The following is an 18166-nucleotide window of genomic DNA, read 5'->3' as shown; positions in this document are numbered from 1 at the left end:
GAGCATCCTGCTCTGGTGGTGGGTGTCCCTGCCCAGGGCAGGGGTTGGGGCTGGAGGGTCTCTGAGCTCCATCCCAACCCCTAAAACTCTACAGCTTCTCCTGTAATTAATGCCACATTACCTCATAGGTGTGGTCCTCCTCTGGGCTCTTCTTGTCTTCACCCTATGGAGAGGAGAGTCACAGGTTGGTGTCACCCACCAGGATCCACTGCCCTGAGCCTCGACCCCCTAGGTCAGGTCCCACTGCTTCCACAGGCAAATCCACCCCTTTTTTTCCCACTTCAGTTAGCTGTGCTGCCACCCCACAGCCCCAAACCCAATGCCATGCCATCCCCATCCCTAGCACTGTCATTCCTGGGATGCAAGACACCACTGTGGGCACTGCAGTGCCACAGCTGGGGATGTCACCACCACTGGAGACTGTCACTTACCTTGTCTAGGAAGAAGAGTATGGGGATGCTGATAAAGATGACAAGCAGAATGGACTGGATGATGATGATGGCATCTTTCAGAGTGTTCCTGTTCTGGATCTGCTTAATGTTGCCGTAACCTGGGAGCAGCAGCACAGGGAGAGCCCAAGTCCCACCTCTGTGCAGGCTCATGGGGAATGGGGACGAGCTCCCCATGGCTGCAGGTTTGTGTGACAGCAAGAGCAGGAGAGGGGACCAGGGGGACATGTCCTCCCCATTGGGACAGCCCAGAGCACTGCAAACTGCCCTGGGGTTGGCATCTGAAGAAGACAGGCTGAGAGGGTTGGGGCTGTTCAGCCTGGAGAGGAGAAGGTTGTGTGGAGACCTCAGAGCACCTGCAGGAGCTGAAGGGGCTCCAGGGAAGCTGCAGAGGACTCTGTGTTAGGAGCTGCAGGGACAGGACAAGGAGCAATGGGAGCTCCACCCCAAACCCTAAAATTATATGATTCTATGTTCTGGGACCAAGTCTGGGATGAGACACTTTGGGCAGAACCCACTGCTAGCCAGGATGGGGAAAAAGTGGATTTCTTAGAGGAACACAGTCCCTGGGGTGTGTTTTTACAGGATGGACATGCAGGGCAGGGCAGGGAGGTTGTCCTGCTGCTTGGTGCTGGCAGTGAGGAACAGAACCTCTGTGGTGCCATGGAGCATCCACAGCTGTGTCTGTGGGAGTCCCACAGCACGGGCAGAGGAGCATGGCATGGGGTTCCTATGGAGGGAGGAAGGATGACTGGAGGGGAAAGAGGTGCAGAGTGGGGTGCAGGCAGGATGGGGAGCTCCCACTCACCCAGGACTTTGAGCTCTGTCCCACACCAGTTCGTCTCGTTCGGGTCTGCCGTGATGTTCCTTCTGTCACACACGTAGACGCCGTTGTCCTCAGAGGTGACCCTGAAGATGGTCAAGTTGACGAAGTTCTCTGTCCACTTGATGCTGTAGCGAGGGTTGTTGGGAAGCAGCTCACAAAAGTCCTTATTGTCCACTGTCATCTTGTACCACTGCATGTTGTAGGCGTCCTGGGAGTAGCAGAGGAAGTGGACGGGCATGTTCTTCTTGGCTGCCACGTAGCGCGGCTGCTGCTGCACTGAGGGGCACTCACTGTCTGCAGGGGACAGGGGAGGTCACACCCATGAGACCCCCAGCACCTCCCAAACCAAGAGCTGCCCATCTTCATTGGTTATATTGCTTCTGTACATTCATCTCTGGTTTGGTGACTCATCTGAGTCTGGGGGTGGAAATAGAGAATCCTCAGGGCAGTGCTCACAGCCCCAAGGCTGACAGAGCTCCAGGAGTGTTTGGCCAATGCTCTCAGGCTCAGGGTGAATTGTTGGGGTGTCTGTGCAAGAGTTGCACTGATGATCCTGTGGGTCCTTTCCAGCTCAGGATAGTCTATGATTGTATGAAATCAGAGGCTTTTGGGGAAAACACGTTTTAAGGGAAACCCCAATTTTCTGTGGGAATAGCTTCACTCCAATACTTTGTGCTGCTCCCACCCCTCTCTCTGTACATCCTGTTAATCCCAGTCCCCAGAGGAAGGTGCAGGGCTGGGGATGTGCACAGAGAAGGTCATGGCCTGGGAATGGCCTTTGTGGTGGAGAAAACCTGTGGCTGGTGGGACATCAGCTCTGCTGGGACCATGACACAGCCAGTTGGGACAGGAGGGACCCTGGGGACAAAGGCAGAGGGAGCCCAGTGGGTCTGAGCAGTACCTGTGCTGTTCCTGGTGTTCTTGTCTGCTGAGATCCCACCTGCAAGACAGGAGAAGGGTCCTGAGAGAGTGGCCAAGGAGGACAATCCCATTTACACTCTCCATTTGCTGAATCCCCCAGAAATACTTTCCCTGCCGTGGCTTCCCTGGGCTCAGAGCCCCGTGGTTGCCAGGAGGGTTCCCAGACCCGGCACCACACACCAGGTGTGTGGGGGATGCAGTGCAGGAAGTGGGGTGAGGTGGGGACCCCCCAGCACCCATGGGTGCCCCTGCCCACAGCTCCAGTGCCCCTGTGCCTCAGTTCCTCTTGCTGCAGCTGGGCAGGAAGCCCCAGCCCTGTTTACTGCCCCGCTTCAGTGCCCAGCTCCATCCACCTGGTGAAGAGGCACCAAACCCTGTTCTGGGGAAGTTGGCACGGAGGTGGGGGCTGCACCACCTTCCAGCACGTTGGGGCAGCTGCAAAATTCCCCCTCCTCCTCAGAAGAAGAAGAAGAAGAAGAAGGAGGAGAAGGAGAGGTTCAATTCCTCAACCTGAGCTTCGTGCTGAGCTGTATCATCCTGCTGCAGATCCCCTGCCCTGGACAGCAGCTCACAGACACCTCCTGGCTTGGCCATGCATTCCCCTCCCTGTCCAGCTCCAGCACTGACATCTCTGCAGTGTCGTCTCCTCTCCAGCCCCATGTCACTTTTTCCTGGGCTGAGGAGATGTGCCTTGCCTGGTTATGTCCCTGTCACATGCAGTGCCTCTGGCCAGCTGGGACAGGGCTTTGCTCTCCATGTCTGGTGTTTCTAGGAGGGACCAGGCTGGTCCTTCACCCTTAAAGTCCTCACACCCCTCCCAACCATTGCAGCCACGGGTGGGCTGAGCTTCCCCTGGCCTCCTTCGAGTCACTGTGAGAGCCACACAAACCCTGGGTCCTCCTGGGCTCTCCTGCACCCAGGGTTGACTTCCAGCACAGAGCAGGACCGAGAGCAGCCAGCACAAAGCTCAAAACTAACACACTGAACAGCAGAGCTGGGTGAAGCTCCTGAGTGAGGGACACATCACCAGGTCCTTGCTCTGAAGTGCTAACCCCCTTGGATGCCTACCTGTGACCAGAGCCACCAGCCAGAGGTTCACTTGGAGCACCCGGAGCCTCGTGCACAGATGAGCCATCTTCCAGCACTCGCAGCTGGAAACATCCAGCTTGGCTTCTGCAGAACACACAGGCTGCTCCACCACCTTGGCCTCAGGACCTAAAAATGGCAAAGCTGCTGCTACAGGAGACAGCCCCTTTCCTGCTCATGTAAATCCTCCTCGCTGGGGACTTTCCCCTCGGGGCTGGTTTTGAATGCGCCGCAGACGTTGGGGCAGGAGGTGCCTGAGCCCTAGGCACTGCCCAGCCTTGTGTCCATGAGCACTGTCCACCTCCACGTCCTTGTGTCCATGGGCACTGTCCATTTCCACGTCCCTGTGTCCATGGGCACTTCCCAGCCTTGTGTCCATGAGCACTGTCCATCTCCACATCCCTGTGTCCATGGGCATTGTCCACCTCCACGTCCTTGTGTTCATGGGCACCATCCAGCCCCATGTCCATGGACACTGTCCATCCCCATCTCCATGTCCCCAGGCTGTGTTCACTGTGGTGCTGTTACTCACTGGAGGTGACCAGGCCTGCAGCAGATTTGGAGATGGGCTCATCTGCAAAGCACTTGGTGATGCCAAACCTGTGCTGAGCACAGGGGATGTGTGCAGGGAGCAGGATGTGAGTGCTGCAGGGCCTGGCTGGGACATCCCAGCAGGCCAAAGGCATTGGGATGTACATGTGCTTGGCAGGCACTGGAGGGGATTTTATCAGGCTCTGGGGCTGGAGGTGCCTGGGAAAGCCCTGTGAGGTGAAACCAGGAGTGTAGCACAAACTAGAGAGAGTTTGCAGTGCCAGTGGCCAAATCACCTGTGCTGCTGCCTGGGGGCTCCTTGGCACCCCCAGCCAGGCACTGACCTGGGCCAGAGGAGGTGGGCTCGCCTTGAAACCCCCTGTGCTTGCAGCAACCTGTGGCACAACATGTGGAAGGAGCTGGTGGTCCCATGGGGATATCCCCATTCCTCTTCCCCCAGACCACCCTGGCTCCCCACACAGAGCTGCTGCCAGGCAGCTGCACCTTCCCCAGCCCATCCCTATGCATCAGGGTTTGGGTTTCACCACTGCCCTTTCCCCTGCAAGGGGGGGAGCACAGGGACAGTGGGCTGTGCCACCTCCCCTGCAGCCCCTGCCTGGTGCCACTCTGCTCACCTTGGATTACACCAGGACGAGCTGTTCCAGCGAGAGCGAAAACACAGCGTCCCGAGGGACGTCAGTGGCTCCTGGAGGTTTCTCCTCCTCCGACCACACTCTGATGCAGAAACCTCCTTCACCCACCACTGCCTTCCCCCTGTGATGCTGCTCTGCTCCTGATGGCTGGTGGGGCATGTGTGGTGTGGGGCAGCTCAGGGGGCTGCACCTCCTCCCACCTCACCTTGGTGGAACCCACAGCAGCATCTCTGAGAGCTCCTGGAGTCAGGACTGTGCTGTGAGCACCAAGGAACTGGTTCAGGAGCACAGCAGAAGCTCTGGGGTCTGGGTTGGAGGTGCCAGGGGACAGCCCTGCAGGATGAGACCTGCAGGTTCTGCTGCTGATGGCATGTCCAGGACCTTGCCCTGGAGCGAAGGGAGAGCCAGTTCACCCCCAGAGTGCAGAGAAAACATCTCCCCCCCACCTAACACACCCCAACACATTGGGTGTCGTCATTACAGATCATTTACAGTCGTTTATTTTAAGAAATGTACAAAGAAAAACGGCTTTAGCTCACACAAATCCTGCCCTGGGGCATTTTTCCCCTCACTGACGACACATACGGACAAGCAGCATCGATTGTGAACCACAATCCAGGCTGGAAACTGCTGTGCCATGGATGCTTCCCATGGAAACAGCAGTTCCAGCAGCTCAGGCTCCTGTTCCAGGGAGCATCACCCTATGCACCGTGGAAATGAAGGCACAAGGCAATGGGCTGAGCCGAGTGACCCCAGCTCTGCCTCCCAGCAGACAGATGTGGATGCAGCAAGCTCAGCACAGCTCCTGGCCAGCCTGAAGGTGAGGCACCAGCACGGCACAGAGCCAGGGCAGCCCGAGAGGAGGAAGCAGTGACAGCAGTACAAAAAGACAGACCCTTCGGCTTGGAGAGCAGCTCTTGTTTTCACTGGAACAGGCTTTGGGTCATGCTTGTTTTGATCTCGGGGTGTTTTTTCCCTTTGGAAGGCAGGAGGTGGTCAGAGCTGAGTTAGGAGCCTTTTGAGTGTTTTTCATGGAATCCCAGAATGGTTTGGGTTGAAGGGACCTTAAAAATCATCTCATTCCACCCCCTGCCATGGGTTGGGACATCTTTCACTAGCTCAGGTTGCTCCAAGCTCTGTCCAGCCTGAAACTGAGCATTTCCAGGGCTGGGACAGCCACAGCTTCTCTGGGCCACCTGTGCCAGTGTCATTTTTCCTGACTACTTTCCTTTTTCCTACCTGTGTAAAGAGCAGCAAAACCCTTTTCCCCCTGGGAAAACACTCCTCTGCTGGGAGCTTTCCTGGTGAGGACCTGCCTGGCCCCATCCAGCTCTGCAGGGACCCCAGAATGTGCCACCAGGGCCTCTCCAGAGCCCCAGCCCAGGGAAGGACACTGCCAGAGGAGGTTGGGACTCACACCCTGGTGGGAACACTCATCACACTGAGCCCCTGGGGCTTGGGAGGGATTTAAGGGACCCCACAGAGGCAGCTCATGGCAAAGAGCATTCCAACACCTGCTCTGACCCCCAGGGATGCACCTCATTAGCTAATGCTCACAAAGAGGATGTTGGGAGCACTAACCAGGAGTGTTCCTATGGGATACCTCATTAGCTAATGCTCACAAAGAGGACGTTGGGAGCACTAACCAGGAGTGCTCCCATGGGATGATTCCTCTTGGAGCTACAAGGAACCCTAGAAGGTTTTGGCACAGGGTCTGGGGATTCTCAGAGGAGGTTTTCCAAACCTTGCCTTTGCTTTCCTGCCACAAAACCTGGATGAAATGGGAAACCAGAGCAAAACATGACTATAAATAGTGTTTACATTCATACCACAGAGACCTGAATGATTTCTGGTTTCAATGCACATTCAGAGACCTCGAAAATCTGACATTCAACCCTGAGAACATATCTGCAGATGCTTTGTTTTGGCTATGCAAACCAAGTTTTAAGACATAATTGCACTTTGTATGTAACAAAACAATCCTCATTAAGCTTATTCAAATATTCAAAAGGTGCTACTTTAAGACTTTGGAGGGTTTTGTTCACAAAACCTTGTGTTTTCTGTAGTTGTCCTGAATGTTACTTCACTTGGCTCATCTTTCACTGCCTAACTTGGCTTCACTCTGGAGGTAAAACAGACAAGAAAATCTCTTCGTTGTGAAACAACATGAATAAATAATTACTTGAAGTGAAAGGAACAGCCAAACTCTTTTGTTCGTGTCTGAAAAACATCGTTACCGTGGTGAGATCATTTCAAAACTGACATGTTTCTCTTCCACCGACAACAGATTTCACATTCAGTTCTCAGCAGAGGAAGAATTCAACTCTTTGCAAGTGCAGTGAGCTGGAAAGCCCAGGACGAGGAGGAGATCCTGCTGGGAGAGGTGAGGTGGCTGCTTGAAACATCCGAAGTTAGCTCAGTATCTAAGACCTAGCAACCTGTGCATGGAAGAGCTCTTGAACAGGAGATACAAATGAAGTCTCTTCAGGCTGGGCCAGAGGTGGAAGCTCCTTGTGTTATACCAGCGACTCTTTCACCACACGTCCCTTATCCCAAGCTTTCGCTTCCTCAGGAGCATCTCGTGTCTCTGAGCTGGGAATGGGCTCGAGGCCAAAGGCAGGGGCTGTCTCCACATCTGTCCCACTGTTCCCATAGATCTCCTGCATTTTGGTGGCGATCAGACCTTCCTTCTCGGGGGCATCCTGCCCCGGGGTGTCCTCATCCTTGCTCTGTCTGTACATGTAGGACGCCTGTTTCACCGAGCGCTTCAGCAGGTGCCTCCGGAAGGCTCTCTGGATTTTGGTAGCACAGACCTCCTCGTGTTTCCTTTTCAGAGTGGTGGTGATGGGCTCGTAGGAAACCTTCGAGGGGTTTGCAGCCATGAACTTCTCCTCCATGGTGGCCTTCAAGGCATCCATCTCTCCCGAGTCTCCCAGCACTTCCTTAGTCAGCGCAAAGAGGATATCCAGACAGTGGATTTTGTCTCCAGCAACCATGGGGAGATCCATGGTGATTAGCTTGATCTTGTTTGGCTTGGGAATTTTGAGCGGCTCCTGTAAGGTGTCTACAAAGTCAGACAAGGTGCTGTACGCGATGAACTGGGTGGCATCTGGGTCGAACTTCTCCCAAGTTTCATAAAACATCTCAAAATCATCTTCACAGAGGGGCTCACTGCTCTCCTCCGTGGCCACGCTGAAGTTCTCCAGGATGATGGCGATGTACATGTTGACCACGATGAGGAAGGAGATGATGATGTAGCTGCAGAAGAAGAAGATGCCGATGGATGGGTTCCCACAGTTCCCTTTCACTGAGCTGCCAGGGTTCTCCAGCTCAGGGTCACAGTCAGGGGGGCCACTGTTGAGGATGGGGTTGAGCAGCCCATCCCACCCAGCTGACGTGGTGATCTGGAAGAGGCAGATCATGCTGTTCCCGAAAGTCTCAAAGTTGAAGATGTCATCGATCCCCGACTCCTTCTTCACGTAGGCGAAGTTGGACATCCCAAAGATGGAGTAGATGAACATGACGAGGAACAGCAGGAGGCCAATGTTGAACAGGGCAGGCAGGGACATCATCAGAGCGAAGAGGAGAGTCCGGATGCCTTTTGCCCCTCGGATCAGGCGGAGGACGCGGCCAATCCTCGCCAGCCTGATGACCCTGAAGAGGGTGGGTGACACAAAGTACTTCTCTATGATGTCTGAGAGGACAATACCTGTGAAAGATGAAGGAGAGATGAGTTTGCTGTGCTCTGCAGCCAGTATCAGGAGGTGAGGTGGAGCTTCTGTGCTCCATCTGCCAGAGCTGGGCAGGCACAGGGTGGTGAGGCCACTCCTGATGGTACACAGCTCTCTGCTCCCCTGCTGGCAGAGGCACCTGAGCACAGAGCCAAGGGCTGTGGTGCTGTGCTTCAGGAGGAGCAGGAGCCACCCCAGCCCTTCACTCAGCTTGGTGGCATGGGGTGACCTCACATCTGTCTTGTCTCGGGCTCCTGTGGGCTTGACCATTTCCACTCTTCACTACCCAATGGGATCCCTGAGGAACTGGTGGAACCAGCAGGACTCACCTAAGATGGAGAAGATGACCACCACAAAGTCAAAGATGTTCCAGCCAACAGTGAAGTAGTAGTAACGCAAGGCAAACATCTTGAGCACGCACTCCCCGGTGAAGACAACGATGAAGACCAAGTTTATCTGGTACAGGACAGATGTTTTGAGCTCACTTTGATCATCTGTTTCCACCATCATGGTCACCATGTTAAGACAAATCAGGATCATGATGGTTATGTCAAACACTTGCTTGGTAACAAAGTCAAACACCTTCCCTTGGAGCTTGTTCTGCAGTAAGGGCCATACAGGTGATGATGGAACACCAGAGGTGAGGTGGGAACATGGCACAGATACACACAACACAAAGGACACAACAGAAAGAGAAGAAGGAACAGTATTTAGAAGAGTGTAGGAAACCTCAGGGCTGTGGCCAGCAAGGGACTCAGAGCTCCCAAAGTTATGGGGAGTGGATACCCAGCACCTCACAGGATGGAGCCCACCTGGTGACACCACAGCCAGGAGATGTGGGCACAGGGGACAGCCACTAATTACAGGGCACAAACACCCACCTGGCAAAGGCCTCACTGGCACAGGACTACTAACCCCATCACAGCAGTGAACGTGCTGGCTGCACCAGTGTCCCTCCAGGGGGTTGAGAGCTGAGCTGTCCCTGAGCCCAGTTCCCTTTCAGGGGGAAGTTGGGAGCTGAGCTAGGAGAAAACAGGGACCTCTGCAAGAGGCACCCCCACATTGCCCTTGCCAGCAGACCTAGGGCTGAGGAGCAGACCCAAGGGAGGTTGCCTCACGTCAACCTCTTCTGCAGCCCCAGTTCTTGGCAACGTCCTGTCTGAAGAGCAGCAATGTGGAGCCAGGACGTGGCTCCTTGCCCTGGCACGTGGTCTCTGGGACAGTTGGTGGCTTGAAGTGCTCCCTGCATGCTCCACTCTGGTGGGATCACCCCAACGTACCGATGGCCTGGGGATGGGCTTCTGGGGTTTCTTGGAGCCAAGCTTCTTCATGGCATTGTAGTACTTCTTCTGCTCTTCTGTCATGAAGATGTCTTTGCCTCCAAAGTATAAAGGGAATCATTGCTGTTACTCTTGGGAACTCACCTCTTCCCATCAAACACCTCTGACTGTGTCCCTTCCCATCAAGCCTCTCCAGCCAAATTCCTGCCAGACTCTGCTCACTGCACAGCTCCTTGACTCCTGCTTCTCCCTACCTGCCCCTTTCTGTGCTGCTTCCCCTGGCCCACAGCTCACCCCAGCACCATGCCTTCCTCCTGCAGAGGTGAGATGCTGCCCCCCAACCCCATGCCCAGCAGGCTCAGCCCTCCTGGTGGGTTGGATCTTGTTGGGAATGAGGTGACCTCTCTGTGTGCTGCAGACCTCACTCAGCACCAGCAATGTGCCCTGTGCTGCTCACCCTCTGCCTGCTCCAGCAGCCCCAGGCTGTTAATCCTGTGCTACTTGCTGGGAAGCAGAAGTTGAGTCTCAACCCGATGCATGGAAAATTGATGAGGAATCATTTGGGATTTGGAAGAGAAAATGCAGCCTCCCTCTGCATATATAAATTAAATCCTCTAAATGCTATGGCCAGGACACAAAGCCCCATGTGGTGTTTGTACAGTGCAGGAAGCCACTAATGGCTAAGAATCCTGGGATCTATCTGGCCCTGGTCCTCTCACCCCACCACTGTGCTGGTCCCCTCTGTCCTGGACCAGCACCTCAGGGGGCAACAGCAGCTGCAGCACCTATAAAATACTCATCTTTTTCTTCTGTTGGTTGAAGTTGTCAATGATGACACCAATGAAGAGGTTCAGGGTGAAGAAGGCACCGAAGATGATGAAGATGACGAAGTAGATGTACATGTAGAGGTTGATCTCATACTGTGGCTGCTCTTCAATCTGACCAGGAGAGATGGGAAATGTGAGACTAACCAAGGGGTTCATCCCAGCCTTGCTGAGCTGCACCTTGTTCAGGGCAAGCAATCCCTGGGATGAGCAGTGCCTGGTGCTGGTTGTGAGACATCCTCACCTCACGCGAGTCCACGGCCGCGTACATGATGTCCATCCAACCTTTGAAAGTCGCCTGTGAGAACAGGAATGGTTGCACTCAATGATCTTAGAGGCCTTTTCCAGCCTGAATGATTCTATAGTTCTCTGGCTGTAGAGAAGAGCAGAACCACTGGGAGGTGTTTGGGGCTGGGAAGGGAGGAGGGTGATGGGTGTGTGCCTGGGGGTGAGCTCTGAGCACTCCTGCTCAGAACAGAGTTACAGCTTCTCCCTGGAAGTGGCAGGAGGGAGACCACAAGTTGAATCCACAAGAAAAAATGCCCCAGTGCAGAAAGACCAAGATTCACCCATGCATATGCATGGACTGTACTGGGCTGAGGTTACTGGTGACTTCTCAAGCCGCTGCTGCAAACCAGGCTGGGGAAAGAATCAACTGACTCTTTTCTTCCCACCCAAAATGCATTTCCCTAACTGCAGAGCTGTGCCAGGGCTGGCTGCCTCCTTCCCACTCCACAGCCCTGACCTCCTCACCACTGCCTCTGCTGGATTCCATCCCGCTGGGGTGAGGGACTACAGTGTCTTTTACAGCCTTTTGCTGCTGATTTGTTAAACAAACAGCCTGAACATCTCGTTTCCTGAATCTGATGGAACAACAAGCCTGAAGAGGAAGCTGAATTGAAGAGCTGTTTAATCAGCCTGGGCTGTGCTCTGATTCTGCAGCCACCAGTCCCCTTGGATCTGATGGGAGTAGCCCCAGCCCACCCAAGAACAGAGCCCACACCTATATTTTTCTCGAGCTTGTGGTGAGCAGTTCCCCTTTGCTGCTGGGGGATGGAACCCATCGCCCACTGCCTGCAGAGCACACGTGTGCCCTTTTTCCAGTCGTCATTTTCCCCATCTCAAAGTCCTGCAGCCTACAGCTAGAGCAGGCTGAACTTTCCAATGGGTGGGGGGGAAGAGAGAGCCTCCCCTCCTTGCCCCTTCACCCTTTGCTGTAAATTCTTCTAACAGCTCCAGGCTTGGTGGTACCTCCACTCATCTGCAGCAGTTCCCTGCTGACACCTTCCCCTCCCTGTCACTTTCCCTCTTCTACCCTCTCCCTTTCCTCCTTGGCTCTGCAGGGTGTTTTTTGGTGTTATCACCCAGTTTTTGAGCTGAGAAGCAGCTGAAAAGCCCCACCTAGGAACCTCACTTCAGCCCTGGTGCTGGTCATGCTGCCCTCCTGCAGCACCACGCGTCGGCCGACGCAGCCGCGCTCGTTACGTACCACCTGCAGCAAGGAGAGGTATCCCAAGCCCACATTGTCGAAGTTGACCTTGACGTTGACCCATCTGACCTCGTTGGTGTGCAGGAGGGCCATGCAGTCACTCTTGTTGTTCACCACACTGATGTCAAAGAGCTCTCCCGTGGTGGTGTTGACGCATCGGTAGTACTTCCCCGCGAAGAGGTTCACCCCCATAATGCTGAATATCAGCCAGAAGATGAGACAGACCAGCAGGACATTCATGATGGAGGGGATGGCACCCAGCAAGGCATTCACCACCACCTGCAAGGGGAGAATAGACCTTGGAGGACCTGGCTAGGAAACCAGCAATGACATGGATTTCGTGTCCCAGTGTTTCAACCTTACCCTCCCCAACAGCACCAAGTGGGCTCAGACTGGACCAAAGGTACCTGAGCATTGATCCCACTGGATCTAGAGGGCCCTGGAAACCAACTGGGATGGATCCCTGATACCATGACTGCTGAGTGTGTTGCATATGCATGTCAGAGCTAGAAGGACACAGGGGAGGCACCTACCCTCATGCCTTCAAACCGGGACAGGGCACGCAGTGGTCTCAGAGCCCTCAGTGTCCTCAGGGACTTGATGGCTCCCAGCTCGGAGTAACCCAGCCAGTTTGCTGTCAGGCTGACGATGGACACCTGGAAGGAGCAGCCCAAGGGATTAGAAGCCTCTTAAGCATGAGGGTAGAGCTGATGGAGGATGCAGAAATACTGCACTGCTGTGTCACAGAGCATTTGGGAGACTCTGTATCACTCCACATCTCTACAGGGGTCTGTCAGAACAACCTGGGCTTGCTCTTGGCTTGAGCATAAAACAGAAGGGGTTAGAAATGGTTTCTGCACCCAGGGAAAGATGTGGTCCTTCCTGTAGAGGACCATTCAAGCAAAATTCTCAGCCCTCATTCCACATCCACCCCTTTGTCCTCTAACATCCAAGCTGGGTTCATTTCCAGCAGCCTGTGCAGTCCCTTGCTGCCCCTGACCCCCTTGGCTAACTGGCTCCAGAGGTGCTCAGCACGTACATCAACGATGAGGAAGTCCAGCCAGCACCAGGCATTGGTGAAGTACACCTTGAAGCCATAGGCCACCCACTTGAGCAGCATCTCGATGACGAAGATGTAGGAGAAGACCTTGTCTGCATACTCCAGGATGGTGCGGATCACCTTCCGCTGCTCGATGTAGATGTCTTCAAAAGCCTGGAAGAGACATGGAGCTATGTGACAGTCATTCTTCCATTAGACCTGCTGCACAGGCAGTCAGAGGTAGGGACATGGTGCTCAGGTGTTACACAGCTGGCTTAGCACAGCTTTCAATTCCGTCCCCAGCTACAACCTCAGACATCCCCAAACTGCACCCAGGGCGTGATGCAGACATGTAAAGTATGTCTGAAAACCTGCTCAGGCCCTCTATTCTCCTTCCATCTCTCTTCACCTCCAGACCTGCAGAGACATTGGTGTTTCCAGGGGCCAGTGGGTTATATCCACCCAGAGAGGACCAAGGAGCTGACACAGCTGATTAATGAGGGTGATTGAAATGGATGCCCAAGTGCTCCAGTCAGTGGCTGGAGGTGCTGGACAGCAAAACAATAACCAGGAATTATTTGTCAAGCACCTCCTGGGACCTACCAGTGCTCCACTGCTGAGGAGGATCATGAAGACGATGAAGGTCTCGAACCAGTCGTGCTCCACGATGCGGAAACAAGTCTTCCGGATGTTCCACCACGTCTTCCCTCTCTCAGTGGTGATGTCCACGTAGAGGCAGGGACACCTCTTCACACAGCCTGGGGATGGCACACACAGCTGGGGGCACCTCCTGGCCAGGGGGTTCCCCCAGCCACAGGTTTTATAGGCATTTCAAACCCTCCGTGGTGGAGGTTGGAGCAGGATCCTGCTGAGCTTGGGTTGGGCGTGCAAGAGGGGAGACCCACGGACAACCTCCGTGGTAGTGCAGGAGGATTTAGAGTTGAGCTCACTGAGTGCTTCTGCTGCAAGAGTAGGTTGGTAATGTCCTCTCCACACCCTCCTCCCCCTCTCCACGGGATCTCCAACCCTGTGTGGTCCCTCACCTTCAGTGAAACACTCCTCGGGCTCATTGCTCTCCTCAACCACTTCTGCCACCACCTCCTCCTCCGGCGCGGGGGGTTTGTAGTCCACTGTGCTGCACACGGACGATGCATTGTCACTGGAGAGAGGATTCTGCAAGGGGAGAGCAGGATTCAGGCTGGGCTGCCCAGCAGAAGGGAATCTCCTGGGCTTCACTACCTCCAGCCATCCTCCTGCCCCAGGGAGAACAGGCAGTGCCAGGGGAGCTGGTGGGGCCTCCTGCTTGGACAGTGCTCCAAGTCCTTCTCCTAGGGAAACACAGCCCAGAGTGAAACTGGTACATCATCCAGGGCTGCAAACCTTGGAGGATCATTGGCACCTGAGCTCGCACAAGTTTTGCTTTTCATCCTGATTCAGAGGAGCAAAAGGCCCTCTGAGCCCACCCTTCCTCCCAGCACAGCAGGTCCATCTCCCATCCATGGATACCATCATCTCAGGCTGGTTTCTCACCTCTTCCTCCTCCTCTGCAAGTCCCCAGCCAAGAGCTGCTCTGCCAAACCCCCTTTGGAGCAGTAGGACCTACAGAAACCTAAGCAGTCACCATGGCACTGCAGCTCGTGCCGAAGGGTTCTTAGGCTGAGGTTCACCCAAGTTCAAAACCTACATCCCAAATATCTCTCTCCAGCTCCATCCTGCTCCTCAGGCTTGGCTAGCTTCCCAGATACCACTCAGCAGGGCCTGGAGGGGCTGATAACAAGAGAAAACCTTGGCAAGGCTCTGGAATTCTTTTTCATCTGGTTCTGAGAAGAACTTCTGCAGCACTTGAGGGAAGAGCAGATCCCCAGCCCTGCCTGTCCTACCTGGGAGCAGCAGGAAGCAGATCTTGGATGGGCATCTCCAATGCAGGGTGGTATTGGCTGGCATAGGAAGGAGAGAATCCTCCCCCAAGGCTGCATGTGCTTTCAGCAGTGCATGAAGGAGCTGCTCCATCCTCCAAATCCCAGGGAAGAGCCCCTGGGGTAAACTGAGGCAGTGTCATTGCCCACAGCTTCAGGGGCCACAGCCACATCTCCACGAGAAGAGGTTGATCTGGGGCACCCTTGGAGCCTGTCTGTGTGTGCTGGGGACACACAGGACACTGCCTCGAGGAGAGGACACAGCAGTTGGGGTGGCACAGGCTGTCAGCTGGTGGCTCTGCAGGTCAGTGGGACCACCCTCCACCGAGGAGGAGGGGCAGAGGGATTAGGAGGCCTCGGCACAGAGCCAGGCAAGCTGTGACCCCGGGGAAGGACACATGGAAACCATCTGCCTCCAGGACAAGTCAGGAGGCAAAACCCCCAGGAGGAGCCTTGGGGCTCAGGACCATGCACAGCCACAGACCGACCTGGCACCTCCTCACTGCTTTGAGCTGCAGAGGGCAAATCAACCAGAAGATGCAAAGCACTCGAGGAGAGCAGCTGTGCTGATCCTGCCCATAACATTTCACCCTGAAAAAGATCTTTGCCTCGGAAAGGAGTTGCTCTGGAGGGGAGAGAGCTTTTATCAGCGTTTTTCTGGCAGCCCATCCAGAGAAACCCCCGTGGTTTGCAGGTGGCACTGTGAGCTGTGTCTGCAGTTCGTGATGTGTGCTGTGCTTTGGCTCCATCTGGAGCTGATCTCCAGCACACCCGGAGCAGAAATCCTCCCCAGGGACCAGCTCAGAGCTCCCACCAATTAGCCTCTGATTTCTAATTGCCATTTCTTATGTATACAGACTGGGAGAGCTGGGGGTGTTCAGCCAGGAGAGGAGAAGGGTCTGGGAGTCCCTTCCAGTACCTGAAGGGGCTCCAAGGGAGCTGCAAAGGGATTGGGACAAGGGCCTGGAGGGACAGGACAAGGGGGAATGAACCCCAATAGTCCCCTCAGCACTGCAGTGTTGACCTCAGCTGTCCCATCAGCTTTGGATCCAACATGCATCGCCTCATGTTCACTCCTGCTGAGCTCCTCCATCTGGTTTCATCCCACCCCCCCCGACGATGCTTCTGGAGGCATTAGCAGTGGATCCAATGATAGTGCCATCAGCAGATTTCCTGGCATCAGATTCCTCTGGAACATCTTAACCCCCAAACTGAGTGCTCCGACCCTTGCACCATCCCTGTGGTGCTCTGGGTCCCTCTGGCATGAGCAATAACCTCACAGTCTGACCCAAACCAGGCCAAACCTTTGCTTGGACCTGATCCCCCAACTCCAGCTTGCACTGGGAAATGTCAGGCTGGAAAACCCCAAGTTTGGCCTGTGCTACACACCGGGAAAGGTAAGAGTAACCCAAAGCAGCATCATTCTTTGGGCAGCACGGCAAGAATGGAGCAATCCCAGTTTGGGGGGGAAATCCTTCCACCCTCCTTCCTTACCTTGGAGGTGTCTTCAGTGTCAGACTGGGTGCTGGTCTCCTCGTAGAGGTCAGACTCCTCTGAGGCAATGGGGACTTGCACTGTCAGGTTGGGGTTGTTGATGAAATTCATGTGGTCCAGTTCATCCATGATAATATGCTCTTTGCCAGTGATTCCATCCAGGTACCCTGACTTGGGCTCCTGGGCAGTATCCACATGATTTAGCACGTGGTTGTCTGTCTTATTGGGCTCCTGCTCTTCCTCTGGGGCCACTTTCTTGCCCTTCCAGAGCCTGCGGAGCAGGGTGAGGAGGAATGTCTTGGCGTGGTGGATGCCGCGGGTGATCCTGCCGATGGCGATCTGCAGGTTGTTCAGCTCTCCGTCGTCGTCCGACGCCGCCAGGCTGTCGGCGCTGAAGGAGCTCAGCAGCAGAGCCAAGAACAGGTTCAGCACCTGGGGGAAAAGCAAACACCAGCTCTGATGTGCAGGACCAACCTCGGCCCTGCAGGCTGGAGCAGCAGGGACCACTCCAGACCCTTCACTGAGCATGTTGTGGGCTCTGTTCTCCCGCTGAACAGCTCTGGGCACTGCAAAGATGCCAACCCCATCTCCTGGAGGACATGGACGTTGTCCTCCTCACTCCCCACTGGGCTCTGATGCACTCAGCATCACCCCTGGCTGCCTGGGCCTCTCTGATCCATTTGGAAGTGATACCAGTCGTGGCTTCAGCCCCTCTCAAACCATCAGTGTGTCTCTCCCTTTGTTCTCTTGGAGCTCTTGGCCTGGCTGATCCCCACATGGGACTCCCCAAGCCTATGGTCCTTCCAGCTGCAGCTCTTCCTCTCCCTTTCCCTGCTTCTGGTAGTTCAGACACCCAGCAAGCTCCTGATGGTCTCCAACACCCCAGAGCCACGGAGGAGCCTGAGCCTCAGCTGTAACCTCATCCTTTTCTCCCAGAGACTGCTCTGCCCCATGGAGAGCTGCATTTCATCCCAGCACAAGTCAGCTCACGGGGTGCAAACACCCTGTGTCATGCTAGTCACTGTCTCTCTCCTTCTTCCCCTACCTCACCATGCCCAAAATGTGCCTGGACCCCACCTCAGGCTGTCCTGGCACAGTGGGACCCGTCGCGTGCCAGAGCCTGGAGCAGCTCGGGTGGGATGGGCACCCTGTGCCCATCCGTGCCCCCCGGGGCAGAGACTGCTGGGCCAAGCCCACAGCTGTTGATGTTTGTGTGGGGTTGTGCCAGCAGCATATCTGAGCTGGGAATTAGCTGCTATCCAAGGTCACTGCTGTTTTCACATGGCTCATACCATATGACTTAAACCGCGTCTCTAAATAAATCCCCCCGAGCGCTCGGTTTAGTGCCTGTGATAAGTACCAATTACAGCTAATAGTGCTCCTTGGCTCTGGCTTTGGTGGACAGGAGTCTGTTACCTTGTCACCCGACTGACTTCCTCCCTTTTCCCGTAATAACCCCAAAGGAAATGCTCAAAGTGTCATTAAGACTAAAGGACGAGCAAGCGTCACCTTATTCCTCCGCAGCAGGGGAAGTGGGAAGAAACACACACCTCCCTGCAATGGGATGCTTGGGAGGCTCTGGGACAGGCTCCAGGACTCGGGAATACCTGAGACGTGGCCAGGAGAGCCTGGCAGAGGATGGGGAGGGCAGAAACGGCTCTGTAGGTGTTGGTGCTCCGTGTTGCTCTGCCCTGCGGTGCAGGGACCCTGTGCAGCAGCACAGAGCGTGGCAGGAGCTGCAGAGCTTGTCCTGAGGGTTGGGGGGAGATTCAGGGGGGTTCACCTGCACCTCTGGGGGGGCTGGAGCTGGCCCCACCAGCTGAAAACTCTGCTGACCCCCTGTCTTCTCCAGGAGAGGCTCCTGGAGGGGTGGGTGGGCTGTCCTACAGAAACAGGCTCCAGAAGAGGAAAGGTTTGCAGAGCCACT

At 55.1% G+C, this 18166-nt stretch overlaps 2 protein-coding genes across 2 annotated transcripts in view; both read right to left on the bottom strand.

The window, feature by feature from the left end:
* The window catches only part of CD79B (CD79b molecule, immunoglobulin-associated beta), a 3846-nt gene extending 515 nt beyond the window's left edge, over positions 1-3331 (bottom strand). The window contains exons 1-5 of the mRNA XM_009075707.1: positions 3265-3331; positions 2177-2215; positions 1258-1569; positions 432-550; positions 122-163 (exon numbers count right to left, since the gene is read on the bottom strand). Coding sequence (XP_009073955.1) covers positions 122-163; positions 432-550; positions 1258-1569; positions 2177-2215; positions 3265-3331 — 579 coding nt within the window. The remainder of the gene's footprint in view (positions 1-121; positions 164-431; positions 551-1257; positions 1570-2176; positions 2216-3264) is intronic.
* Positions 3332-6982: 3651 nt separating this feature from the next.
* The window catches only part of SCN4A (sodium channel, voltage-gated, type IV, alpha subunit), a 22160-nt gene continuing 10976 nt past the window's right edge, over positions 6983-18166 (bottom strand). Inside the window, exons 15-25 of the mRNA XM_009075705.1 lie at positions 16240-16671; positions 13873-14002; positions 13433-13587; positions 12830-13003; positions 12324-12446; positions 11791-12069; positions 10546-10599; positions 10278-10415; positions 9478-9582; positions 8527-8797; positions 6983-8175 (exon numbers count right to left, since the gene is read on the bottom strand). Coding sequence (XP_009073953.1) covers positions 6983-8175; positions 8527-8797; positions 9478-9582; positions 10278-10415; positions 10546-10599; positions 11791-12069; positions 12324-12446; positions 12830-13003; positions 13433-13587; positions 13873-14002; positions 16240-16671 — 3054 coding nt within the window. The remainder of the gene's footprint in view (positions 8176-8526; positions 8798-9477; positions 9583-10277; positions 10416-10545; positions 10600-11790; positions 12070-12323; positions 12447-12829; positions 13004-13432; positions 13588-13872; positions 14003-16239; positions 16672-18166) is intronic.

Source organism: Acanthisitta chloris, unplaced genomic scaffold, assembly GCF_000695815.1.
Source record: "Acanthisitta chloris isolate BGI_N310 unplaced genomic scaffold, ASM69581v1 scaffold9625, whole genome shotgun sequence".
Lineage (NCBI taxonomy): Eukaryota > Metazoa > Chordata > Aves > Passeriformes > Acanthisittidae > Acanthisitta > Acanthisitta chloris.
This window is presented reverse-complemented; position numbering and strand designations above follow the sequence as displayed.